Genomic DNA, 27613 nt, shown 5'->3' with positions numbered 1-27613 from the left:
TGGTGTAGTTCTATACTTCAAGGTCACATTTTTTGCTGGATATATCTTACAGTTATTTTCTATGAGCTTTTCACATACACTGTGTGAGTGGCTATTTGAATACGACTTGATGGCCCATATCAGCATTTGGGGCTCAAACCATTTTTTTTTTTTTTCGTTTACCTGATTTTGAACTTGTGGTGTGGCCTTCTTCATTCCTTCCAACTGTTTCTTCATCTCCAACAAGACTTTGACATGTGGCTGCCATTCTGATTTGGCAGCTCCGCCTTCCTTCATAGATCTTACAAGGTCAGCCTGCAATATTACAAAATAAGAGATTTACTGTATGTACTGTAATGGAGGCTACACATCAGATTATGGCAATGACAATGGTACCAGTATTGCAGTGTGGGGAATCCCAGATGGTATAAAATAAATAAATATTCATTGATATTTGGCTATCCAGTATTAGGAAATGAAGCGATAATAATATATAATATGATTGTAATAATAACAATATACAGGGTGGCTGAAAAGTAACTTGCAACCCCCCTTAACTTTTCAACCATTTGAGATATTTGAAATCAATTTGCGGCAACCTTCTTAGATATGAGGGGCTACAATAATTATGGTCAATTTTGAAATTTTTGCCCTTAGGGGTAGCGGGGGTAGGGGGTAGCTCAAAATTGTCAAATGACAAGTATAGTCGAGTTTGGTATCATTTTAAAGGTCTTGACGAAACATAAACATTGACATAAAGAAAACCAAAATCGGCTCACTAATAACAAAATGGCGCCCTAAAACGTTTCAAATCCAAATAACCATGAGGGTGGCAAACAATTAACTTGCACCCTCTTTAACTATTTGAGATATTTGAAATCGGTTTGTGGCAACTTGTTTGGAAATGAAGGGCTACAATAATTATGGTCAGTTTTGAAAATTTTGCCTTTAGGGGTAGCGGGGGTAGGGGGTTGCTCAAAATTTTCAAATAGCAAGTATAGTCGACTTTGGTATCATTTTACATGTCTTGACGAAACATAAAAAATAAAAAATAACATAAAGAAAATAGAAACCGGACCATTCATAACAAAATGGCAGCTAAAAATGATTGAGACAATGCTTATTTAAAGTAATTTTGAACTGCCATTTTGTTATTAATGGTCCGATTTATATTTTCTTTATGTTAATTGTTATGTTTCGTCAAGACCTACAAAATGATACCAAACTCTACTAAACTTGCTATTTCAACATTTTGAGCTACCCCCCTACCCCCGCTACCCCTAAGGGCAAAATTTTCAAAACTGACCCTAATTATTGTAGCCCTTCATACCCAAACAAGTTACCGCAAACCGATTTCAAATATCTCAACTAGTTGAAAAGTTAAAGAGGGTGCAAGTTAATTTTTTTGCCACCGTCATGGTTATTTGGATTTGAAACGTTTTAGGGCGCCATTTTGTTATTAGTGAGCCGATTTTGGATTTCTTGATGTCAATGTTTATGTTTCGTCAAGACCTTTAAAATGATACCAAACTCGACTATACTTGTCATTTGAAAATTTTGAGCTACCCCCTACCCCCGCTACCCCTAAGGACAAAATTTTCAAAATTGACCATAATTATTGTAGCCCCTCATATCTAAGAAGGTTGCCGCAAACCGATTTCAAATATCTCAAATGGTTGAAAAGTTAAGGGGGGGTGCAAGTTACTTTTCAGCCACCCTGTATAACTAATATGATTCCAAGGCTTCAAGCACATTATTTGATCCAGCCAAAATCAAATGGAACACTTGTTTTTCATTCTCTTTGTTTATTATAACAGCCTATGATGATAAGAAGGTAAGTAAATAAATATTCATTGATATTTGGCTATCCAGTATTAGGAAATGAAGCGATAATAATATATAATATGATTGTAATAATAACAATATATCACTAATATGATTCCAAGGCTTCAAGCACATTATTTGATCCAGCCAAAATCAAATGGAACACTTGGGTTTTCATTCTCTTTGTTTATTATAACAACCTATGATGATAAGAAGGTAAGTATGGTTCTTTCCCAAACTATCTATATATCTATCTATATAGATAATAACATAAGCCTGTTCTTAATGTTCACTGGCATCCTACAAAACACCAACATACAACATGACTCTCAAAATTAGTAATAAATTTTTAAAAAAATAAAATAAAATAAAATGTAATGAAAATTGAATGTTATGAAATTGTCATCGAATCGACAAAAATACAATAAAAAACCATTAAATACACAAATTAATAACTTATTAGTGTAACACTGCATTTCTGTCAATATAAAAATAAAATTTAATATATCCATTCCTTTAATTTACATGTTGTACAAATCATTATGATAATGTCATAAATTGTTAAAGAAGTAACTGCTACCTAAGTATTGAAGCTGTTAAAGGATTGACTGATTGACTAAGGTACCTGTTTCTGGACCGCAGCTTCCATCTTGTCCAGTGAATCAATGGCTGGGTCTAGCGTAGGTTTGACGCCTTTGGCAGCCGGAGGTGATTGTTGTCTGCCTGCAAACCTCTTCTTCAGTTGATCTACAGTGCTCGGCTCTATCTTGGCGAATAGCGGAACTGGCTGTGGGCAAGTGACAAGACGAATTTGAAAAAAAAAAAAAACAACTGCTTAAATTATTTTATACCAGTAGCGTTTGTTGCGCTTTTCCAGAAAATATGATGAAATTTATTCCAAAATGCCAAAACTGAATTGGAACTTTATTTTCAGTGGAGGAAGTAATAGACCCAACCACTTAGTATTTTTAATACTTGAGGTGCCAGAACTATAATCTCCCAAGAACTATGGATTGGATTTTGGTCTAAACTTTTTTACCGAGAATTTATACTTTATATACTTTTATACCCGTCCACCAACATCCAAATCCTTTCCTTCGCCTTTAGAAAATGGTACTTGATGGTCTTAATTTTTCAGTCTTACCCTTATCCGACTTTGCCAGGCTAGTTTAGTTTGGACATCAGGGAAAAATAATGAAAACCGTTGTAAAAATACTAAAACTATTAAATTAAACAGTTTTTTTTTTTCAATTTATGAAGAAAACATTTGTATTCCATTGCAACTATTATTTTTTTAATTCTTAATCATCATCACCATTGAATTAACAAAAAAAACACCGAATACCCGAAGCCAGTAACCAGTAGTTATGAATAATATAATCCAGTACCACAAATGTAAATATCATCACATCATATCATCAACCGATTTTCCAAAAAAAGTTGACATGCCCTTTGCTCACCTTTCCTATCCTGTGTCCAGGAGTGAGTATCTGATAGACATGGTCTGTGAGTATGAAGGCGTCCTTAGGTGCGTTGATCTGTGCGGCCATCACGTCTGACGTGTGAGGCATGTAGGGCTTGATCAACATGGCCAGCAAGGTAGCAATGTTACACGACACTCCAACACACGTCTTGGCTCGGGCTCTGTACAAACCAACTCAACCATCAATACTACATACATAAAATAACTAGGGACAGTTGAACAAATAATTTAGTATTCGAGCCCGGCTCAATATTAATGAGTTTATTCGAACATTCAAATAGTAAATAAACCTAGAAATAGTGAACATCACATGCAGTATTTCAAATTGTATCACTTCTTTAGCAAAACACGCTCTAATATTTATCTGAATGTAGTGACTCTTGCTAGCTTATGAAATAAACCTCTAAATATGTTGTTATTTTATTTTTGTCTTGACTAATAATAGAAATGATGAGGTACGGATGTTATTGAATAGGTACAATGTTTAAAGGTAAATAAGTGGTTACAAAAATTCTTGAGGGGTGTAAAATTTGTGCAGACTGAATCAAAAGATTTCTTTGAATTTATGTAGTAAGTTAAGATGTAGATTGAATAATAATTTGGAAACAATATTTTAATAAGATGATTAATTTTTCTTTTCTTTTGTTAATATCAATGAAACATGGAGGTAGTTTTAGTCCCAAAATGGATCCTGGAGATGTCTATAGTTTGAATTAGGCCTAATTTTAAATGGAATGTTCCCACCAATCTTCTGTAATAATAATTTTCTTCTGAATAATGTAGCCCTAAATTCTTCTTTCTTCAGTTAATTTGGATATTTTGACAATACTTTATTTTATAATTTTACAATTTATTTATCACAACTAAAACTAATAGTTTCTGTAGGTTCTTCTTGGATACCTTAACTGCACTCTCACTGTTCATTGTTGTAAATCATTTCTTAAATTATGGGGTTCACATAAAAAAAAACATGGATGAATTTTATTGATAATCTTGAATTCAGATGCACTGTATTTTAAATGGAGGAATTGTTTTGAATAATAATTTTGATAAGTCAATGAATAAATTTTGATTATAAATTATATATAGCTGAGCCGTGACTTGTCCACCAAGCGTCCCACCAATGTCACGCCTCAGTGTTTTTTGTATAGTGCGAGTACTGGCTTTGCGCCGGAACTCAGTCGGTTTGGGTCGGGCAGCAAACCTGCAACCCAGAGTCAATGTCCGCCTGACGTTTGGGGGTCAGAAGGCGTGCGACTGTCAACCATCTCAGACTTGGTGATTGTTTGCATAAAAAATTGTATCCGTGTAAATCGTTTTTATGCCGTTGTTCCTCATGTTGTTTTATTCAACTTTACAACGTTTTGATCCAGTCATGTAGATAAGTGTTTTGCCAGTCGTCAGATGAGTAAGTTGATTGATATTTTGATTTGTTTAGGTTAGAAAGTTTCTGAATTAGTTTTGGCCTTCAGCCACATGTTGAGCAGGCTTTGAGTGGGTTTTGGCTAGTGAAAAACAAGTATTAAGCACCTTCTGTGCATTGGTATTACTTTTAATTACCAATTGCTTGTTTTTCAAGGCGCTAGACCCATTTCTGAGCCTGGAATTGTTCAGAGTTTCTATGGGCCTTTGGCCAAGCTTTGTGTGGTCTGACCACAAGTTTTTCTGGTTAGTTTTGTAGTTTTCTTTGTTGTCAAGTTTTCAAAGCTTTCCCCGAGACTCTAGGCCAGATATTACCCAAGAAAACCCACTTTGAAACTCACTTTTGTGCGGGCTAGGGTCCGTTTGTTCTGTGTCCCTGTTAACTTTTTATTAGGCCTAAGGCCTAGTTTGTGCTCATATTTTGTATTGTTATTGTGGCCTACAACTTGTTTAATGTAAATTTTGTCCCTCTGTCCCATGTAATAGTGTTTTTTTTGTTGTTTGTAATGTAGGCCATGTCACTCAGCCTAAATTTTTTTGTTAAGTAATGGCACCTCCTGGGGGCCAAGCTCGGTCATAATTAGTTAGTTTTAGTGCTCTTACATGTCCCCTGCAATTTTCATTAAGTTTGGTTGATAAATGACCGAGTTATTTAAGTTTTAGCTTAGCGCATTTCTGTTTTCTGAGTGACCGTAGGTAACTGACCCCCTACCTGGCCTCAGGCTAGTTGGTAGGCATGGGTTTGTCTTTTAAAAGCTGCGGGCACTTGTGCCACAACTTTTAAAAGCTTTTTGAGCAAATTTGGTTGGTAATAACCGGAGTTATTACCGGTTTTACCTGAAATTGCACCTCCAGCCAAAGAATTTTTAATATTTTGTGAGAACTGTTTTTCGAAGTGTTTATTGTAGTATTTATGTAATTGTTTTGTGTTTTACTAGTGTATATTACCCTTCTGGACCCTAAATTCATATCTTTTATTGTCAACTTCAATTTTTATGAAAAATGCCTGTAAGAATATGTTGTTAAAGTTAGTAATATTTAAAAGTCTATTTATTGTTATGTTTTAGAGCTTTATTGAACTGAATTAATTTATTTCTAGTCATTTTCTCTTTATCACTCTTAAAAAACTGTTTTATAAAGGAAAGCCTAATTTAAAAGAAGAATATTTATTAATAAAATCACTCTTAATGGTTTGGACGTTGTTCGAGTGGTGCGGAAACTGTTTTTTGGAGTTTTTTGGCTTGAAAAGCTAGGTAGGCCTAATGTTAAAATCAAGTTACATGAACTTTTATTAGTTAGACCTGGAAACTGTTTAAAGGGTCCCGGATGGAGGGTTTTCAATCGGCTGCTGTCCTCAGAGAGGGTCGCCCGGGGGGACACTCTACCTTCTCCCTCCGCTGCCTACAGCCCTGCTTCTCTGGGGACCATTATGTCGTCTTCCGCCATCCACTTTCCAAGATGGATCACCGCCGCCCACCACTAGTGTGATGTGACAAAAATGTGCCACCATAACCGCAAGTTGCCTTGAACTTTATGAACTTTTTTTAATAAGAAAAAAGGATTGTTTTTTTAAATGGGCCCCAAAATAATTTATTATTCCATTATTGAATTTTGATAGTCAACGTTATTTATTTAATTGTTATTTCTTTATTGTTAATCTTTTTAAAGTTTAATACGTCATAGTTACCATCCTATTTATTTAGTTAGACCAATTTTTTTGTTACTGGTGCCAGTTTTGTAAATTCAGAAGGGTAGACATAAATTGATATTTTATTTAACTTTAAAAGAAATTCTTTGGATGGATGGAATTTGTTGTTTGTTGTTATTGTTGAATTCATTGAAATATTATAGGCCTTGTTGACAACTGTTTGTTTGTTCTTATATTCACCCACGGCCTTTCACTTTTGTTAGGGTTGTGGGGCGACCACTCGCACTGTCACTATGGGGGGCATGCTTCCTTTAGTTGTTCGTCTGGGGGCGGTGCGAGGGGTCGGCTCAGATGGTAGCAGAGCGTGGTTTTTTGTGCTCTATCCACGAAGGGCCGTGGTTGGATTTGATTTTTGGGTGATTCTGGTCTGGCAGTCTTAGGAATTTTTTGAAGAAAGGTTGTTGTGGTGGGGTAAGCACACTGTTGTAGTTTTTTATTAGGAGCTCGCCCTTGGCCGAGTCACCGGGTGGAATCTGGTTAATGACTTGCATCCTTTGGGAGCAAGAGTGTCAAAAGCATGGCCAAACCCAAAATTGAAGCTGTGTGTGTGTTTACCTCATCACACAAATGTTAGGTGTTGTTGTTTAGTGTATGTATGTTGTGTGTATGTCGTGAGTGTAAGTCCGTGTTTTTGTTTTGGTGGCTAAGGCGGTGTGTATGGGCAGGTTCTTCTGTTTGGGACCTCATCTGACTGTAGGCATTTCAGTCCAGAGTCTTTAGTTAGTTAAGTTTGTGAATTGTTCGTTGTAAAAAAAAATTTTTTTTTTTGTGTGTTTTGAAGGTAGACCGACTGACTGAGAACAAAATGGGTTTGTTTGCTCCACTGCCCAATCCCATTGCTGGGGTTTTGAGCGACATTCGCCCGGTTGATGGTTTAGAGGTGGAACCTTTGTTAGAGTTTTTGGGAAAGGTGTTGCACCTGAAGGAGTTCCCAGGCATGGAGGACTCAGTAGTGTTGGAACTGCTGGTTCCACTCTGCCTGAGACCTCTTGGTGACAAATTGTTAGACTGTTTGAAACGGGGAGTAAATTTTGACATTTTTCACAGTGAAGTGCTTGAGCTCTTTGTCCCCTTCAGGGTCATGGAGAGATTGAAGGTTGAGAGAGTGTTTCGACCTCAAAAATTTGATGAAACTCTCAGTCAGTATGTGGGTGACATTTGTGGCGTGTGGCGTGTCCTACGGCTGGACATCCCTGAACACCAACTGGTGGACATTGTCTTGCAGGGGTTGAAGCCTGAGGAGCGGTCCAGACTGATTTTTGCTCCAAAGCCTTCTTCTTTTGCAGACCTGGATAGGTTGGTCATCCTTTCACGGAGCGTTCAAGACGCTGATTGTCAGAGGGAGCACGTTGCGGGGCATCTTCCCCGGACTGGTCCCCATCCCGCTGTAGCATCCGTGTGTCGAGGTCCTGAAACACCGCAGAGACAGAGGCATCCTATCGTTTGCTTTGGCTGTGGTCAAACAGGTCACATGAGACGAGAGTGTCGTCAGAGGGTTAATCTTGGGACTTTGTCCAAAACCCTGAGTAGCTCACAAGGGGAAAGTTTGCCTAAACCGCCCTGTGAGAAAGCTGTTTTGGAGAAAGTCAGTAAGAATTTTGTTTCTGTGAGTACTGCCCCTTCTGGGAGTGCTGGTTTTGGGGAGCCTCTGTCGCGGGGAATGAGGGAGCTTGCATGCATGGGAGTGAAAGCGGCGCGCTCAACTTGCCCACGACTCAACATCTTCTTAGGTAAAACGGTGCAGAAGGCCCTTGTGGATTCTGGGTCAGCCCGTTGTCTCATTTCCCTTTCCCTGTTTGAAAATCTAAAATCTTCTGGGCTAATCAAGCAAGTTGAGCGAAGTACCCACATCTGCTGGACTGCATCGAAATCCCCACTTCCTATCATCTATGAAGCCCGTTTGAAATTCAAGATTGAACATTTTTCTTGGGTGTGGAGTTTTTGGGTAGCCAAGGACCTTTGCATACCTGTCATTTTGGGAGCGGATTTCATCAAGCATTGTGGCCTGATTTTGGATTTAGGCAGAGGCCAGTGCTTCTTTCGTTTCGCAAGACGGGTGCTCATTCCTTTTGCAGATGAAATCGTGGATGGTGCAGCTGTGGTCGAGCCTGAGACACCCAGCAAACCAAAAGTTGATCCTTTAGGGCATCTGACTCCTGGTGAGGCTGAAGCAATCAGAACATTGTGTTCTCGTTTTCCTGAGGTGCTAACGCCAAAGCTTGGAGTCACCAATCTTTTGGAGTACGAAATCCGTTTGACTGACACCCGTCCAGTTCGTTCTCATCCTTACAAACTTGCTCCACCCAAAATGGAGACACTCCGTGGAATCATCAATGAGCTTCTTGAAAATGGGGTAATTGAGCCTTCTCGCTCAAGTTACGCAAGTCCAGCTTTTCTAGTTCCAAAGCCAAATGGCAAGTCTCGAATGGTTCTAGATTATCGCAAGTTGAATGCTCAGATTGAAATAGACTCTGTCCCTCTCCCTGATTTGCACTCTGCGTTCGATTGGTTCGGTAAGGCCAAGTATTTTTCCGTCTTTGATTTGAACCAGGCTTACCATCAGATTCCTTTGAAACCTGAATCTCGACCTCTCACTGCCTTCTGCGTTCCGTGGAACTTGTACGAGTTCACACGGGTACCCATGGGCCTAGCTGTGGGGGCCCAGACCCTCACCAGACTTCTGGACTCCATCTTTCATGACGTCAAGTTCAAATTTGTGTTCAACTATCTTGACGATCTTTTGGTGTACAGTGAAAGCTTTGAAGACCATCTGGTTCATCTTGAGGAAGTGAATAGGTTGCTTAGGGCTGGCCTTACCGTAAATCCCGAGAAAGTTAGTTTTGCTCAGGCTGAGATTTCTTTCCTAGGTCATCTAGTATCTTCACGAGGTGTCTGTATCGATCCGGCTAGAACCCAGGCTATCAGGGAGTTTCCTCCTCCCAGAGATGTCAAAGGCATTGCCCGTTTCATCGGCATGGTGGGTTTCTACCGGCGCTTCATCCCCAATGTGGCTGAGTTGGCGGCTCCGCTCAATGAGCTTCGGAAGAAGGGCGCCAAGTTTGTTTGGGGTGAAGCACAACAGATGTCTTTTGATCTTCTGAAGGAAGCTATCATGCAACCCCCGGTTTTGGCGATGCCAGATTTCAGTCAAAAGTTTGTTTTGCAAACCGATGCTTCCTCCGTTGCCATTGCGGCTGTGTTGTCTCAAGAGGTAGATGGTGTTAGGCAGCCAATTGCGTATGCCTCACGCACTTTGAACCCATGCGAAAAGAAAAGCTCTTCTGTGTATGAGTTAGAGTGTTTGGCTGTTGTGTTTGGAGTGAATAAGTTCAGACGTTTTTTGGAACATAAAGAGTTTTTGCTGGAAACCGACAACCAAGCACTCTCGTGGCTCCTTGCACATCCTCGCCAGCTTGGGAAAATTGGTCGTTGGGTGGTCCAAATATCTTCCCTCAAATTCCAAGTGCAACATGTTCGAGGCACGCAGAATGTGATTGCTGACACTTTATCCAGGATGTATCATTCACCTGACGACCAACCTTCTGATCAGGAGGAGCACACTGGGTGTGCCGTGCTCCTGGAGTTTCCCCTTGCCTTTTCTGAGTTCATCCCACATCAGCTAAAAGATCCCGAGCTGGCTAAGATCATTGGTGAGCTTCAAAACGGGGGAGCCCACCCCCCGTATTTTCTGTCCCAGGGTGCCCTTTGTTGTCGAGACCGACAGCGAGGTAAACCCAAGGTTGTGCTGCCTAGTCTTCTTGTACCCATGGTCTTTGCGTACTTTCACTCTTCCCCTGTGGGTGGGCACTTAGGGATTCACAAGACCATTGCAAAGGTTAGGGACATGTTCATCTGGAAGGGTATGGACAGGGACATTGCGGCACGAGTGCGTTCTTGTCAAACATGCTCGCTAAGCAAGCCTGCTCAGAATACCAAGTATGGGTTGTTGTCATCTGAGGTGGCGGAGAGACCGTTGGAGAAGGTTTTCATAGACTATGTAGGGCCACTCCCACGTAGCAAGTCAGGAAACAAATTCTTGCTTGTTTGTGTGGATGCCTTCTCCAAGTTTTGTTGGCTTTTTCCTTTGAGGAACGCCACTGCACAGCTCACCGTGCAGGCACTTCGTACCCATTTGTTCCAACACTTTGGAATACCCGCCACCATTGTTTCCGACAACGGAACTCAGTTCGTGTCTCACCTTTTCAAGAGAATGTGCTTTGGGCACGGTATCCGCCATGTGACCACTTCTCCTTACTATCCACAGCCTTCCCATGCTGAGAGGTTCAACAGAAATCTTCGATCCGCTCTCATAGCTTTTCATGCTGACAAGCAGACCACCTGGGATCAGGAACTTCCTTGGATTCAATTTGCTTTCAATACTGCACACCATGAGAGTCACAAGGCGGCTGACACAACCGTGAGAGCTGTTGTTGGGCTATCCACCCAATAATCCCTTGGCAAATGTGTGGAAAATTGGCGACCTTCTGCCACCCCCTGGTGCTGCCAATGTCAAGGCAACTTGGCAGGCGGCTAGGAGGAACTTGATCAGAGCTAGGGAATTGGTACGGAGGAAGCACAATCGAGGTCGGTTGGACAATCCTTTCCAGGTGGGGGATTTGGTTTTCTGTAAGGCTCATCCGGTCAGTTCGGCCGTGGACAAGAGAGCCGCTAAGTTGTCTCATCGGTGGTCAGGTCCCCACCGCATCTTGAAGTTCTTGACTCCTGTCTCCGTGCGGCTGGGAAATCCGCAGACTGGAGAAGTTTTCCGGAGGGCTCACATTTCTCATCTGAAGCCTTTCTGGGGAACAATTCCGTAGGTCATCTTTCTTTACTCTTGTGTCTGAGTGGGAAGTGCACTGGGCCAGAGAGCTTGATCACCTCTTCTGTCCCTTGTGCGCTGCTGAAGATTTTTCCCTAGTAAATTTTCCAGCACTGGCCAGTGCAAACCCTGGGGGTGAGTAGTCCCTCCAGTTGAAAGACTTTTGGCGTTCCCCACTTCAGACACTTGAGTTGATCTGTTGGTGTTGAGATCTTCTAGAATTGGGAGAGGTTGTTTTTCTTTTTTTTTGGAGAGGAAGTCCTCCTTTGGGGGGGGAGGTTGAGCCGTGACTTGTCCACCAAGCGTCCCACCAATCACGCCTCAGTGTTTTTTGTATAGTGCGAGTACTGGCTTTGCGCCGGAACTCAGTCGGTTTGGGTCGGGCAGCAAACCTGCAACCCAGAGTCAATGTCCGCCTGACGTTTGGGGGTCAGAAGGCGTGCGACTGTCAACCATCTCAGACTTGGTGATTGTTTGCATAAAAAATTGTATCCGTGTAAATCGTTTTTATGCCGTTGTTCCTCATGTTGTTTTATTCAACTTTACAACGTTTTGATCCAGTCATGTAGATAAGTGTTTTGCCAGTCGTCAGATGAGTAAGTTGATTGATATTTTGATTTGTTTAGGTTAGAAAGTTTCTGAATTAGTTTTGGCCTTCAGCCACATGTTGAGCAGGCTTTGAGTGGGTTTTGGCTAGTGAAAAACAAGTATTAAGCACCTTCTGTGCATTGGTATTACTTTTAATTACCAATTGCTTGTTTTTCAAGGCGCTAGACCCATTTCTGAGCCTGGAATTGTTCAGAGTTTCTATGGGCCTTTGGCCAAGCTTTGTGTGGTCTGACCACAAGTTTTTCTGGTTAGTTTTGTAGTTTTCTTTGTTGTCAAGTTTTCAAAGCTTTCCCCGAGACTCTAGGCCAGATATTACCCAAGAAAACCCACTTTGAAACTCACTTTTGTGCGGGCTAGGGTCCGTTTGTTCTGTGTCCCTGTTAACTTTTTATTAGGCCTAAGGCCTAGTTTGTGCTCATATTTTGTATTGTTATTGTGGCCTACAACTTGTTTAATGTAAATTTTGTCCCTCTGTCCCATGTAATAGTGTTTTTTTTGTTGTTTGTAATGTAGGCCATGTCACTCAGCCTAAATTTTTTTTGTTAAGTAATGGCACCTCCTGGGGGCCAAGCTCGGTCATAATTAGTTAGTTTTAGTGCTCTTACATGTCCCCTGCAATTTTCATTAAGTTTGGTTGATAAATGACCGAGTTATTTAAGTTTTAGCTTAGCGCATTTCTGTTTTCTGAGTGACCGTAGGTAACTGACCCCCTACCTGGCCTCAGGCTAGTTGGTAGGCATGGGTTTGTCTTTTAAAAGCTGCGGGCACTTGTGCCACAACTTTTAAAAGCTTTTTGAGCAAATTTGGTTGGTAATAACCGGAGTTATTACCGGTTTTACCTGAAATTGCACCTCCAGCCAAAGAATTTTTAATATTTTGTGAGAACTGTTTTTCGAAGTGTTTATTGTAGTATTTATGTAATTGTTTTGTGTTTTACTAGTGTATATTACCCTTCTGGACCCTAAATTCATATCTTTTATTGTCAACTTCAATTTTTATGAAAAATGCCTGTAAGAATATGTTGTTAAAGTTAGTAATATTTAAAAGTCTATTTATTGTTATGTTTTAGAGCTTTATTGAACTGAATTAATTTATTTCTAGTCATTTTCTCTTTATCACTCTTAAAAAACTGTTTTATAAAGGAAAGCCTAATTTAAAAGAAGAATATTTATTAATAAAATCACTCTTAATGGTTTGGACGTTGTTCGAGTGGTGCGGAAACTGTTTTTTGGAGTTTTTTGGCTTGAAAAGCTAGGTAGGCCTAATGTTAAAATCAAGTTACATGAACTTTTATTAGTTAGACCTGGAAACTGTTTAAAGGGTCCCGGATGGAGGGTTTTCAATCGGCTGCTGTCCTCAGAGAGGGTCGCCCGGGGGGACACTCTACCTTCTCCCTCCGCTGCCTACAGCCCTGCTTCTCTGGGGACCATTATGTCGTCTTCCGCCATCCACTTTCCAAGATGGATCACCGCCGCCCACCACTAGTGTGATGTGACAAAAATGTGCCACCATAACCGCAAGTTGCCTTGAACTTTATGAACTTTTTTTAATAAGAAAAAAGGATTGTTTTTTTAAATGGGCCCCAAAATAATTTATTATTCCATTATTGAATTTTGATAGTCAACGTTATTTATTTAATTGTTATTTCTTTATTGTTAATCTTTTTAAAGTTTAATACGTCATAGTTACCATCCTATTTATTTAGTTAGACCAATTTTTTTGTTACTGGTACCAGTTTTGTAAATTCAGAAGGGTAGACATAAATTGATATTTTATTTAACTTTAAAAGAAATTCTTTGGATGGATGGAATTTGTTGTTTGTTGTTATTGTTGAATTCATTGAAATATTATAGGCCTTGTTGACAACTGTTTGTTTGTTCTTATATTCACCCACGGCCTTTCACTTTTGTTAGGGTTGTGGGGCGACCACTCGCACTGTCACTATGGGGGGCATGCTTCCTTTAGTTGTTCGTCTGGGGGCGGTGCGAGGGGTCGGCTCATAGCCTATGTCGAGACAATATGGTTTTACCACTATTAACAATGAACATGAATAAATAATAAATATATAACAAGATTTAGTTTGGAATTTAATTAGGCCTAATGACTAGACTATATTCATAAACATTATATTTTGAATCATTACAGCACATTTTGCTTTTACTCGAAACGAAACACATATTTATTTTATACTACAATGCAAGTGCTTGTGTTTTCCCATTTGTTGTCGGTATTTTTGCACACATCAATGTGAACGAATATTATTGCTATATCAGAAATGAACAGTTACTCGGAAAACAACGCATGTGTGTAGACGTCTAATTGTTAATTGGAGAATTGGAAGACAACTAGATCGCCAAACGTAAAATATTTCGTGCTTTGCAAATGGCGCATGTCTGGAGGTACCTACAGTTTATAGTGGAATCCGAACCACATTTTTGCCTTTGTATTAAGTATACAGTTGATTTACTGTACACCCATTGAAAGCCTATAAAATAACCTACAAAACCTGTTAACAAGTCTACTCACTTATCGTCATCAGAGCCCTTGATGGCTTGCCAAGGTTCGCACACCTGCATGTACTGGTTGCCGAGCCTCGCAATGTTCATGATGCGCACCATACCCTCCCTGAACCTTGTTCGCTCCATGGCGATGTTGTAGGCCTTAACTTCCCGAGACACTTGCGCCAGTAGGTTCCACTCCTCGTCTGTCATCACCATCTCCGGCACCTGGCTGGCGAAGAACTTCTCACAAAACACCAGGGCCCTGTGGACATGGTTTGCCTTAAAAACTTGCATTGTCACTTCAGTCTGGTGCTATCTCAACTCAAACTTGAAAATGAATAACTGTTCAAGTGTTTTTCACTTTCATGTTTGCATACATTATACATTAATACATTACACATTAAATAATAAATGTCAAGGGTCTAGGCCGGGGTTAGGCAGAATTGCATCGGCATTGCAGTGTGCCTTGTGTAAGCTGTAAGCCGAGCCACAATTCAATAATAGTTTTTCTTTTACTGACTTTTTTTTCCTACTGACGGCAATAGGATAGTAATTTTGTTTAGTCCCACACAATTCCGGGACATTTTATTCCTTGAAACACTTTAAAAAATACAACAGAAACACAAACCTATTGACAAAGTTTCCAAGGTTGTTGAGTAGCTCAGAGTTGTTTTTCGTTGCGAGATCCAACCAAGAGAACGACGAGTCTTGACCCTCGGGCCTCACGTAGAGAAGGTAGAATCTAAACGTGTCAGCGGGTATGCCAGTCTCCTTGGCATCTGTACCAAACACGCCTACACCTCGAGACTTGGAGAATTTACCATCTTCGTAATTCAGATATTCTGAAACACGACGTAGTTTTGAGGGTATGAAATAATATTTGGTGAAATACCTGCATTTGGTCTGTAATGCATTTAGCTAGCTGTGTTGGAAAGCTTTAAACAGGCCTAGTGTATGCCTATCTGTGCAGAGCATATTTTAAGGGATTCTCACTGGGCGACAGTGGCGCCGGACTTTCGGGGGGACTTTCCATTACCCCATCAAAAAGGTGGCCCCGGAAATTTTTTTATAAATTAAAGCGAAAATCACACATTTCTTTCTACTTATCTTTTAATGCATTTTTCAATTATATTTGCTTGTAAATAGTTCATATAATCTCACTTAATTACGTATCCTAGAACGTTGAAACCGGCCAAGTCTCCCTTCACAACCTCTTGGGCCAAAATCATAGCTCAATACTCTAAAATATTTACATAATGTTATGTGAATCATTTAAAAAAAATATGCCGGCACCACACATAGCCATTGGGCGACAAAAACTCAGCACTGGGCGACACAAGTGCCCCAGTTAACATGTTATTTTATGCCCTATACGTGTGTGTATGTATATAAATATGTGTTTAGTACATACTTGTGTTGTAAGTTAAGTAGTGAGAAGTGTATAGGCAATGTATAGGCGGCAACACCCATGAAAGCAACCATTTTGTCAACTCTCTTTCTCTACACCTGAGAAACGCCCCCCTGGGGATGAAAGATTGTGTGTTGTATCTTCTGTGTGTTCAACCTGTATTTCTTCTAAGGTAAGCTAGCTGCTGTCCCTCTTTAGACCACAATTCAAACTAAACGTAAGCTTGAAGTTGATGTTGTAAGGCTTATGCAGCTTAGTATTAACAAAATTATTTTATATGTCCTGTAGTGTACCAAGTTAATAAAATAAATTAATAATACAGGTTGAAAAATATATGTGTGAAATATTAAAAGAGCTACTGATCGACCAAAGATCGCTTTTAAATGAGTTTGAATGAACTAAGTGTCGGCAGACACACATTCATTAGGTTTAAAGTTGTTAGGTAACTTTATCAAAGGTAGCAACATAAGTTTAATATAGGCTACACTTAACTCCCGGCCAATATTCATTCTCTAGGTCAGAATGCTGAACCCCTTACCCGTGGCACAAACATGGCTGACGATTGTATGTCCCTTGTCAACGCTCATAAGTGTTGCTGGGAACATGATAGCGTGGAAGGGAACATTGTCCTTGGCCATGAACTGGAACAACTCCACCTTTGCGTTAGGTCCCGGCTGCCACCAGGTGCGCCACTGGTCTGTGTAGCACTTGGTGATGCTCATATAGCCGATGGGTGCATCAAACCACACATAAAATACCTGTGGACAAATAATAATAAATCTTTATTGTCATTTGGTAATATATAAATTACAATGGACAAAGTGGTATAACTACTGCCCAAAATGGCACATTACATTATTTAAGAGAACAAAATAGTAAGTTACTCTATAAATTGTATATTTTTTTAGATATATAGTTCAGCAAGCTTACATAAGAAAATTAAGAGTCCAGGAGCTAATAAATACAAAAATTAAAGAACAAAAAAGGACTTCTTTAAAGTTGCCAACAGTTGCCTATCACCTAAACTATCTCAACAAACACAAAGGGGAAAAATGTTAGAATATCACACTCTGTGCTCTCTGCTACCCTTCATTCAACTACACTCTTTTTTAACTAAAAAAACTAGTAATATACAGCTGGTCTAAACTAGTATCCAAAATTAAATTTGTGTACTCACTTTCTGTTCAAACCCTGTCAAGGGGACTGGAATGCCCCACTTCAGGTCCCTGGTGATACACCGAGGTTTCAGTCCATCCTTGAGCCAGGACTTTGTGATCATCTCGGCATTGGCTGTCCACCCGGAACTCGTGGAATCCACCCATTTCTGTAGTCGGGGTGCAATCTGCGCAAGGAACAGTAATTGTACAGTGTATGGTGATGCAGTTCAACTTTTAGGGAGTGGTCTTTGTTAAATCAGTTTTAATACTACATTCACAAAATGTAGGCTGTTTGAGGGGAAGTGATTCCATCCCCTCCACTTCACCCTTACTTTTAAAACAACAGCCAACAGCTGATACACAAATTAAGATTAAAAAACCCGTGGTAGAATCCAGGAAATCTTCCGCAACAGACTTTAGTGTGGGTAGATGCTCCAGACAATTCAAGTAGAGAATAATTATTTTTTTCTACAGTCACCCGACAAAGTTTGCTTCCTCGTACTGTTTATAGTACAGAAAGCTGCTAATTGCAGCATATTTATACTTTGTCGTACGGTTTATACTTTGGCGCACATCAGGATTCCAACGAAACAACACTAAACAGCGTGGTTCTATTGTGCACGTAATCTGTGTACGCTTGGAAATAGGTTGGCAACACTTAAAGATAATAATACTATGAGCAGCTGATTGACTATTATAACTACGATTTAACCTGCCATTTCGTGTTTATAGTTTCGGGTTCGTTATTTCTGAACTTTCTGGACTTTTCTTTTAAACGTTTTTAAAACATTCCTACGATCTTTAGCATTCTACGAACAAGAAAATACCTTTAAAGCATTTTTTTTAGGCGCGGAAACCACTTCAAATTACAAAAACATACAGAACTATACTCTCAAGTCGCGGAGCACATTTCTTGCCGAGGAAAAATAGCGGAGTGATACGGACCGGGTAATACTTTCTCTAGGGCACCTATTTGTGTTGCCAGCTGAACCTAAAAACGTGTTGTATAGTGTTTGAAAGACTAATTATTTATATGCTTTATAGTGACTGTAGGAAAAATATAATGTGTAAACATTGCTCTCGTGTGCAGCAAAGTGCCACTTTGCCCACTAGTTACACAAATAACTATTTTACAATCATTACCAGGTAAGTAATTAGATTTCCAAACAATTATGAAACTGGACATATTCAAGATAAGAGATATATTTACATAAAATGTGCTAACTGTACAGTCACCTTTTGATTGTTTCTTTTCAACCCCTTGAATAAGGATTTGTTTAGGGTACTACTGTGTAACAATTTTAAAACAAACAAAATATTGCATTAATGTGACAAAATGTACAAGGACATCAGTTTTACATGGACCTATTTTTTATTTGGTCGATAACACAACACCTTTAATTAGACTACACAAAAATTAGAATCTTTTCTTTCACTGTTACTGACAGCATTTTCAACAAAGGTTTCACTTAGTAAGAAGTGATGAACAATCTTTATATTCAATGGTAAACTGCTTTGCAACCAAAATATGTGTTAAAGATATTGTAAAATAAGCTTAAACCAGTACAACTATGTTCTTTCGCTAACTTTGAGATTGAAAAACTAAGCTTATCGAGTTCACCCTATTGCTGGACACGATGTTCTTACCTTAGGCAAGTCGAGGAACAGCTGTTGAGCTTGTCTCAGTACCGGAGTGTTGCCGCACACTTTACACCGAGGTTTGATCAGCTCTGGAGCATTGATCAGCTGACCGCACTTGTCACACTGGTCACCTCGCGCGTCCTCGTACCCACACTTGGGGCAGGTCCCCTCTACGAACCTGTCTGCTAGGTACCTGCACGATAGTGACAAAATAATATATTAGAAACGTTTAGCACAACATGACACTTGATTACATAAGCACACTATAGTCATTAGTTGGAAAATAGCATGCACACAAAATAAAAAAATTTCAATCGCAGCAATATCTGTGATCATTTTGGGCAGTCGTGATTTTTTATTCAACAAAATGTTTGACTGTTCCCTTACAAAAAGCTAAACAAATTCTATAATAACATAGGCCTTAATACACAAAGAATAACAAAGTGTAATGAAATGTAATGATGATTGGTTGTTAGGCTAGTAATGATTGTCTAAAATTAAAATTTACCAGTCCCATACAAAATTTACATTCATTTTGTGTACTTTTTTCAGTCATCAAAATCCATGAGTCATTCCTGTTTCACTAGACATTCTGAATTCTGATTATACGTGGGTTATCCAGAAAGTAAAGAACGTTTCGTTATGACGCCGCTAGGCGCGCGCCGATCTCGTGCATTTTGGTATGTGCGTACTCGGCAACTCAGTCGGCATCCAGCCGTGACAATTGGAGCATTCTAGCGCTGCCCGTTTTTTCACAATTTCAACTTAAGATGAGCGCTGCAATAAAAAATCCCGCCAGTTAAGGGTTGCAGCCAGTGATACGGTTTGTGTTGGCATTAAACTTAAAATCGATAGACATTTATCGCCAAGGGTATGAAGTTTAAGGAAAAAAACGTAATGATTGAAAGTTCTGAGAAAATGGTGCATTCAGATTAAAAATGGCCGATCTGACGCTCATGAGTCATGACGAAGCGAAGGGCGGACGCCCGAGCATTATGACTGATGGAACTGGTCGCTAAAGTTGATGAAAAGGTTCGCAAAAACCGCCGATTCCCGATAACGGGTATTTCGCTTTGTTGCGTGACAATTTTAAACAACAAAGTCCTTGAAAATTGAGGAGAAGTTTCGGTTTTAAGTGTTTTCCAACAAAAACCGTATCACTGACCGCACCCCTTAACTGGCGGGATTTTTTATTGCAGCGCTCATCTTAAGTTGAAATTGTGAAAATACGGGCAGCGCTAGAATGCTCCAATTGTCACGGCTGGATGCCGACTGAGTTGCCGAGTACGCACATACCAAAATGTACGAGATCGGCGCACGCCTAGCGGCGTCATAACGAAACGTTCTTTACTTTCTGGATCGCCTAAGTATAATTCAGATAGGCCTAATTGAATTCAGCAAGGATAAACTTGTTCAGACCTATAACGATGTATGTTTGAGCTGATAGCCTATAGGAAATTAAATTGTGTTTTGTGTTTAACAAACACTCCTTTTCTGTACAATATTGCCCTTTTAACTGATTAATTTAAACCCCTTGTTGTCAAAGAATACGTGATAAAGGCATTGTAGTGGACCCGTCTTAATTTATAGGTTAGTCTTAAAAATGTTTAGTAGAGTTTTTGTAACCCGATGTTTTTAGTTTCTGACAACCTTTCAGTAAAAATAAAAATCAGATTACCAAGAGGATGGTGAACAGGCACTAGCACTACAACTACTGGAAAGTTATTAATTGGAAAAATATTACTTATTATTGGCAGATAAAATTAGGTTTCAACAAGAAAAGGAAATCTAACTGTAGATTAGTATTGGGATTTATAACTAATATTTCAGTGACTTGATAACATACCTGTCACATTTCTCACAGAGAAGCTGATCCATGGTCTGTGTGCAAGTGTAGCCGTTCTTGTGGCAGAGGAGAAACAGTTCTTGGACCACTCTGTAAAGAAACAACTTAAGTTGGAGTCGTAACAAAGAGAAAGCAAATGGCTTACTATTTCATCAAAATTTTCCTACTGGGGGCTAAGTGAGTGCTTAACTTCCAAAGCTTGAAAGTCTGATCCTGATTGATTCCAAACCCAGATGATCCAAGGGACCAAGAGAGATGCAATTGTACACATTTTTATAAACATATGAAACGTAATTTTTTTTATAAATCTATGGTTGTTTGTTTTCATTGTAGTTATGAAAGTATCATATATTTCATCCTTCCACTCTTATTTTATTTTATGTATCTATTCTATCTATATATTAATTACGTAAGCCGATTCTTTGCGTCAAAATTGTGGGCGATTGGGAAGTCGTAGAACGACGGGAGAGGGCTCAATTAAAGGTCTCGACCCCGTGACAGCGGGAAAAATAATGAAATTCCCCAAATTTTAACACAAAATTAGATATAAGGTTAAATGTTCTCCATAAGAATAGCATTAGAAGCCATTTACTGCTGATTTTATTAACCGACTTCCCCACTACCAACAAAAGGAGGAGGTTCTCAATTTGTTTGTGGCGATGTTTTTTTTTTCTATGTATGTTCACCAATTTCTCTGTGATTCTTTGACCGATCAGTGTCGTTCCACCACCAAAATAACCAGGAGAGTTTCTATTTGGTACCTTATATATTATGTTTAAGTATAATATTTGTTTCGGTGAAAAATTCTGAAAACCTTAAATATTCAACATTTATTTTGTTTAAATTTGTGCAGATTGTTTACATTTGTGCAGAGAAGGCAATAAATAATTATAACATTCCTACAGCTGTTAGTTGAAACCATTTCAATGAAGCTAGAGACAATTCTTCATGAAACAGTTGCTTCATATTGATCAATAAACTATTTCTTGCCATGCATTTTGTTTTGGTTACTATAAAAAATGTATTTTAACGTTTGATCTGATTTGTGTATACAGTAATTCTGTTTTTAGTATTGAATATTCTGACTTAAAAAAACATATATGTTTCAGTGAATAGCTGAATGATATTGACAAATAAAGGTGTATTGCGAAAACCAAAGTATTCGTAAAACAATTCTAAATATAAATTAAATGCAATTATTTCTTACACGATCTAAGAAGTGTGACAGTGCATAATCGTCAATTGTCTTAAAAGTGTTAAATATTTTAATTACTAAACATGCATTTGCAGATGTGGAATGTTTATTGATATTCTCTACCCAGTTACTATATCATATCAATACTATTATGCCTGCTTCGGAAAGTCATAGAGGAAGATGATTTGCAATTTCGACTAGGCTATATCTTGATCAAACAAAACCACCTACATGGCTTGCACCACTTTTAGCTGAACCAATCTTTCATATACATATTTCATTTTCAGATGTGGAATGTTTATTAATATTCTCTACCCAGTTACTATAACATATCAATACTATTATGCCTGCTTCGGAAAGTCCTAGAGGAAGATGATTTACAATTTCGACTAGGCTATATCTTGAGCAAACAAAACCCCCTACATGACTTACACCACTTTTAGCTGAACCAATCTTTCATATTTTCCAAAGGTACTATAGGTACGTGTTATCGACCAATTTTCCAATTTTGAGAGATTTTTTAGTGCTGGTAGCTGAGGAATAGCTTTCATATTGTTCCAAAAGGCTTGAGACGTTACTGTATTTCTTTTTATAATGTAGAAGTACACCGATTGCAGGAAACTATGATGTCTGACATTTCAATGTATCAAGAAAAGACAATTAGTTTTTCATTAGGCCTAATATAATGGACAACTCTTTCTTTCTTAAGGAATATCTAAAAATGTTTATTTTCATACCCATTGATTATATAACCTGAACAGGTGACTCAAGCAGTTTTAAAATAATGATGGTTCTGTGGAACTTTTGATTGTTTCAAACAGTTTTGCTTGTCAAAAAACCTCAAGTAATTAATATATAAAAAATTATACAGTCACTAAAAATCATGAAATAATTTATTTTTGTAAAAAAATACAACCGACTTCAATCGCTCTAAAAAGAATGAAATAATTTCAATAAAGTAAACTTTTGTATTAGGCAAGCTCAGGTATTTCAAGTCGGCGCGGCTCAAACTGCAAATATGATTGAAATTAAATATTGTGTGTGTATTTTGAAATAAATGCATTATGAAAATAACACACACAAATGTTCTATATGAATAGGAAAATAATTTAGTTTGATATTATGATAGGGAAAAGAAGCTAGTTTGGTATTAAAACATTACTTTTCCATGTTAGAAACATTCAAATGCGTTATAATCTTATTAAAGATGCTCGTTAACACCACTATAATGCCGATCTCTGATTACGGTAATAAAATAACACTTAACGCATAACTATGAAAAAGACATGCAGATTAACAACTTTAGTTATAGTCACCTGCAATATGGACACCCTCTTTCAATTTTGTATCAAAAATCATCATAGAGCCGCACCGACTTAAAATACGTGAGCTTGCCTAATACAAAAGTTTACTTTATTGAAATTATTTCATTCTTTTTAGAGCGATTGAAGTCGGTTGTATTTTTTTACAAAAATAAATTATGTTAACTTCAATACAGCTGATCATGATTTATCACTAAGCAAATAAGCAATACAGTATTACATTTGGATTACTCATTTGCCAGTCAATTCTGCAAATGTACTGTATACTATATAAAACCAGGGATAACGTTTCCTATAAAATTTAAAACTTTTTAGTTACGTCTTAGAATGTTTAAATCAATTATTTTACTGTGCAATTTGCAAATTTGTGTATTTTTAAGTAAATTAGTTATGCGTGTAAGTAGTAGAATCATAGGAGAATGGAAAAAAAACAAGTTATTTTCTTCTAATTTGAAGGTTATTGTTGTCTGTGTTTAAGGAATGTTTAACATGAAATAACAACATTGACTAAATGATAAGTGAATCAAGATTAAATGTAAAAATCCTGATTTGTTTGATTTCAAAAAATATGTTAAAGATTTATTCTACACTTTTTTGTATATTTACTAGCATTTTTAATTTGAGATTTATTGTTTAATGAAAATGTCGTATGAAGTGGAATAACCTCAACGGCCACTCTTAGAAAACAACCTGGGAATAAAGATGAAATAGGTTCGTACATGCAATATATTTGTTCATTAAGTAACTACTATGACAAGTTCCAATGGGCGGAAAAACAATATTGTTGGAGGATATTTTAACCAGTTACTGCCTGTTGCTCCAAGCAAAAAAGGTTCAAATAATATAGCCTAGCATGCGGTGGTAAAGGGAGCATTCACAGATGTAGAAGACAGAATTTTGCAGACTTACTTCTATTAGGTGAATGCCACTCCTACAATACAAGAAATAGGGGTACTATTGCAGCACCTGCCCATAGACTAAGTCTATATGAAAAGAAAACTGCCTATGCTGGAGGTAAATTCTATAATAAACTTCCTGATCACATTAAGAAAGAAAATATTTTTTTCAAATTTAAAAAACATTTGAAGTACCACTTGTTGTCACTACCTCTATACTCTTTAGAAGAATATATGTTAAATTAGTGTTTTTTATTTCTATTAGACTTGATTTCTTTATGTTAAGTTTTAGATATAGTTTTTACGCCATTCCATGTACTGATTTATGTACAATATGAAATAAAGACGATTTGATTTGATTTGATATATAATAGTAAAATCTAGAGGTAGTTTCCGTTTCTTAAAACTAACCAAAAATATGGATGTCGAAGATGTAGATGAAAAGAAATTTCGTGATTGGTTTCGTTAACTGGTTAATGGAACCCTAACCAGTCGCAAAATAAGTAGGAATCAGCCGATGATTACATCGGCCTATTTATATTGATTATATCCTATTATATTGATGGAGTGGCCCTATTTTGATAGCATATGTAAAGTCAATCGCACTTTTAGGAGGAATACCACCACGTAAACTTACAGTATGTTTTTATGTTGATCTGATCAGAAACAAATATCTAGGGTTAAGTTTAGTCAACGGGATTCCTTTACTTTACACTGATTTTGTTAAACTTTAACAAAAGGAGTATAAACTTAGAAATAATAACTGGGATGATTTAGCGGCTTTGACCAAGAAATAAGCTTATCTCAAAACCCCTGGGCTATATTTGCCTTTTCATATTTATTTGACGAAGACAATTTCTAAAATTACAATCAGGGAAGCTTTTATTATTATTCTCATTAACCACAAGACCAAAGCTACCTTTAGTAAACATTTATTTATTTACAAAAAATAATATGTTTGCTGCCTTTTCATGTTAAGCCTCTGGAGAAATTATTTATTGAAAATTTCATCAACAAATAAAGCAAACAAAGACGGACAACAAACAGTTTTTTACACAAAAGATATGGTGTACATAGGGATACCTATCCTGACACATAGATAATGTTATTCTGAGTTTGTTTAAATACCAGAATCGAAATAAATTGTTTTACATGTGAGCTTTTTAGGGACTTATATCCCCATAGGCCACTAGTTATTATTTTATTCCTGTATTTATTATATATATTATTTTATTTTATTATATATTAATTTTCTGATGGTACATTAATTTGGTTGTGGAAACAGAACAATGAAGGTGAACTTGTTTAATTCTAAGAAACTTGTTATCTTTTACATAGGAGACAGCATTAACTATACAGAACTCGATGGCAATGTCGTCTGACTACATCATTGTAGTCATTTTCCTGTATTATTGTTTTCTGTTTTGTATTTGAAAAGTCAGGTACAGCGACATTGATAGCCATACTGACATTAGCAAAATTATCACTCTTCAACATTCTTTGTGTTATTGCTAACACCCCCAACAGCACATCGATATTAACTAACTTCTGCGACATTGTATTATTTTCAAACATTTTCAGCAAGCTTTTCTAACAACATCGTTAGCTTCAGCAACGATCATTCATGGTAAGTGTTGGCTTTGCGCAAACATTTTATTTTTAATTACATAATTTACAAACTTGAGTTTGGAAAAGGCAGTTCTAAATAGCCGGCTTTTTAAGTGATAATGCCGCAACCCCTAGGTCTAGCCTGAAGTAATGTGAAAAACAATCCCAGGCTCGTGCCTAGCGTCTTTAGGACAAAAAAAAAAAAAAAAAAAAAAAAAAAATAGCCGGATTTGGAATAGCCACACTCTCCTGTATAGATATAATCAATAGTTTTTACTTGCCAACAAGAGTTTCAACTTACTCAGTCTGTTGAGGTGTGGTGGTGCGGCCGAACAGGTCAAACTGAATGTTAAACCACTGGTAGATATCTCTGTGGATGGTGAAGTACTTATCGCAAATCTGTCTGGGAGTCAGGCCCTCCTCTAGAGCCTTGGTCTCAGTAGCTGTACCATACTCGTCTGTACCACTGATGTACAGGGTGTTCCACCCTCGCAGTCTGCTGTACCTGTGGATCAAAATTTGGAAATTATAAGATACTGTGTTTGGTCTAAAGCAGCCAGGTGATGAACCAGATGCTAACATTAGGCAAAAGCTCCTGCACCAAGTCAAAGACACAGGTATAGGCTTACCCAGTTAGCAGAAAGTGGGATACACAATAAATTTCTGTTGGACCACGAATCCACCCCTATCACAATACAATACAAAGAATACTATGTGTTTCAGAGCTAATTTTCAGTGATACAAACTTTTCAGGTGCAACTTGGTGTTGAAATTGACATCAAATATGAAAATGTTGTTTTAAGGATTAAGGAAGACAGGACAATCAGCATACTTGCCTATAAGATAAAGACCAACTGCAGCAGGAAGAAAGTTGGTAGTGGCCTACCTTATTTAAATGATTATGTTTGTGAGCCATCTTTCCGTGATAGAAAATACTCAAACTATTTGTTGTTTCCATTTTGGAATCTTAAAACTCAACCTATGACCCTTTTTGACAAAATTTATTTCACAAAGACTAAACTCGATAAACAAGTAATTTGATAACATTTACTTTAAAATGTAATACCTTGCAAAGACGTCTGCAGACAGTACACAGCCGATGATGTTTCCTAAGTGAGGAACGTTGTTGACGTAAGGAAGTGCTGAAGTGATTAGGACATTCCTCTCCCCTGGTTTCGGCAGCCTGAATATAACAAAGATTGACAGATTACTGTGTGAGCTTCAGAAATACCACAAATAAAACTTGTTCAGACAGTAGACCTTCTCTCAATCAAATCTGTTTGGTTACGACCTCTGTTCAGACAGCCACATGTGAATAACACACACACTTGAACAGTTTGTATTTTGCCTTGTAAACAAACAAGTCACAGCCTTCTCATCAAGCAATTCAGTAGGGCCTATGTGTATAATATTATTGCTATAAGCGTTGATTGTTTAGTATGTTACTGACTTATTGTGGTTTTAACACGTTCGCTGCTGAGCGCTAGATGCCGGGACGGCGCAAGTTGCTGAACTAACTCTCGGCCGCTGCGTGACATTGCCACCGATACACTGAATTACAATAAAAACAACAGTAGTTATACTGGATGGCAATGTTCTGCAATAAAACTGGCTTTGGATATAGTACTAAGTGATTCTGATAGATAGCAGCACTACCCAGGTTACAGTCGGTAAAGTAGTGTCGCTATCTAGCAAAAAAGAGGTAAAACAAAGCCCTGTTCCAAACGACCCTGGTGGTGATTTGGGAAACTATATTTTTTATTGTCAGAAAAGTACGTCCCCACGAGCTGCAAAGAAATATAGAACGCTTGTGACGTGCTGGCTTATCCATAGCAACGTTAAACATCAATGAACGGTGACGTTCTGGAACATTCTTAGCTCCTGGCGCCGTGGCCCGGCTGACGTTCCGGAACATCCGTAGCAGCGAACGTGTTAAAATGTATTTTTCCTAACACACATGATCAGGATTTATGGATGATGTATTTAGTTTGGACGAGGGTCCGATTCTAAGGGGTTTGACCAAGGGAATCTACCCCTTAGAAGCTTTAAAGAATGTAAATAGGCTTTTTTGAACTCCTAGTCCAGTAGTTAGGTGCTCTTTTTATATCTACGCCAGTGGCATTTTTACATGATTCAGTGTTGAATTTAGTCCAAGTAGTTTTTGAATGTAGTCCAAACACTTTTAAAGGAAAGTG

The 27613-nt window shown here is 38.1% G+C and overlaps 1 protein-coding gene across 1 annotated transcript in view; it reads right to left on the bottom strand.

Annotated features, from left to right (window-relative positions):
* LOC128985686 (methionine--tRNA ligase, cytoplasmic-like) overlaps nt 1-27613 on the bottom strand; it is a 51788-nt gene that overhangs the window by 5752 nt on the left and 18423 nt on the right. Inside the window, exons 7-17 of the mRNA XM_054405459.1 lie at nt 26485-26601; nt 25720-25923; nt 20398-20487; nt 18558-18744; nt 16931-17095; nt 16292-16511; nt 14974-15187; nt 14371-14607; nt 3264-3447; nt 2429-2590; nt 163-294 (exon numbers count right to left, since the gene is read on the bottom strand). Of these exons, the coding sequence (XP_054261434.1) occupies nt 163-294; nt 2429-2590; nt 3264-3447; nt 14371-14607; nt 14974-15187; nt 16292-16511; nt 16931-17095; nt 18558-18744; nt 20398-20487; nt 25720-25923; nt 26485-26601 (1912 nt within the window). The remainder of the gene's footprint in view (nt 1-162; nt 295-2428; nt 2591-3263; nt 3448-14370; nt 14608-14973; nt 15188-16291; nt 16512-16930; nt 17096-18557; nt 18745-20397; nt 20488-25719; nt 25924-26484; nt 26602-27613) is intronic.

This window comes from Macrosteles quadrilineatus, unplaced genomic scaffold (genome assembly GCF_028750875.1).
Source record: "Macrosteles quadrilineatus isolate MER2022 unplaced genomic scaffold, UCM_ALF_1.0 Scaffold_2__2_contigs__length_208266976, whole genome shotgun sequence".
In the NCBI taxonomy this organism is placed as follows: Eukaryota; Metazoa; Arthropoda; class Insecta; order Hemiptera; family Cicadellidae; genus Macrosteles; species Macrosteles quadrilineatus.
This window is presented reverse-complemented; position numbering and strand designations above follow the sequence as displayed.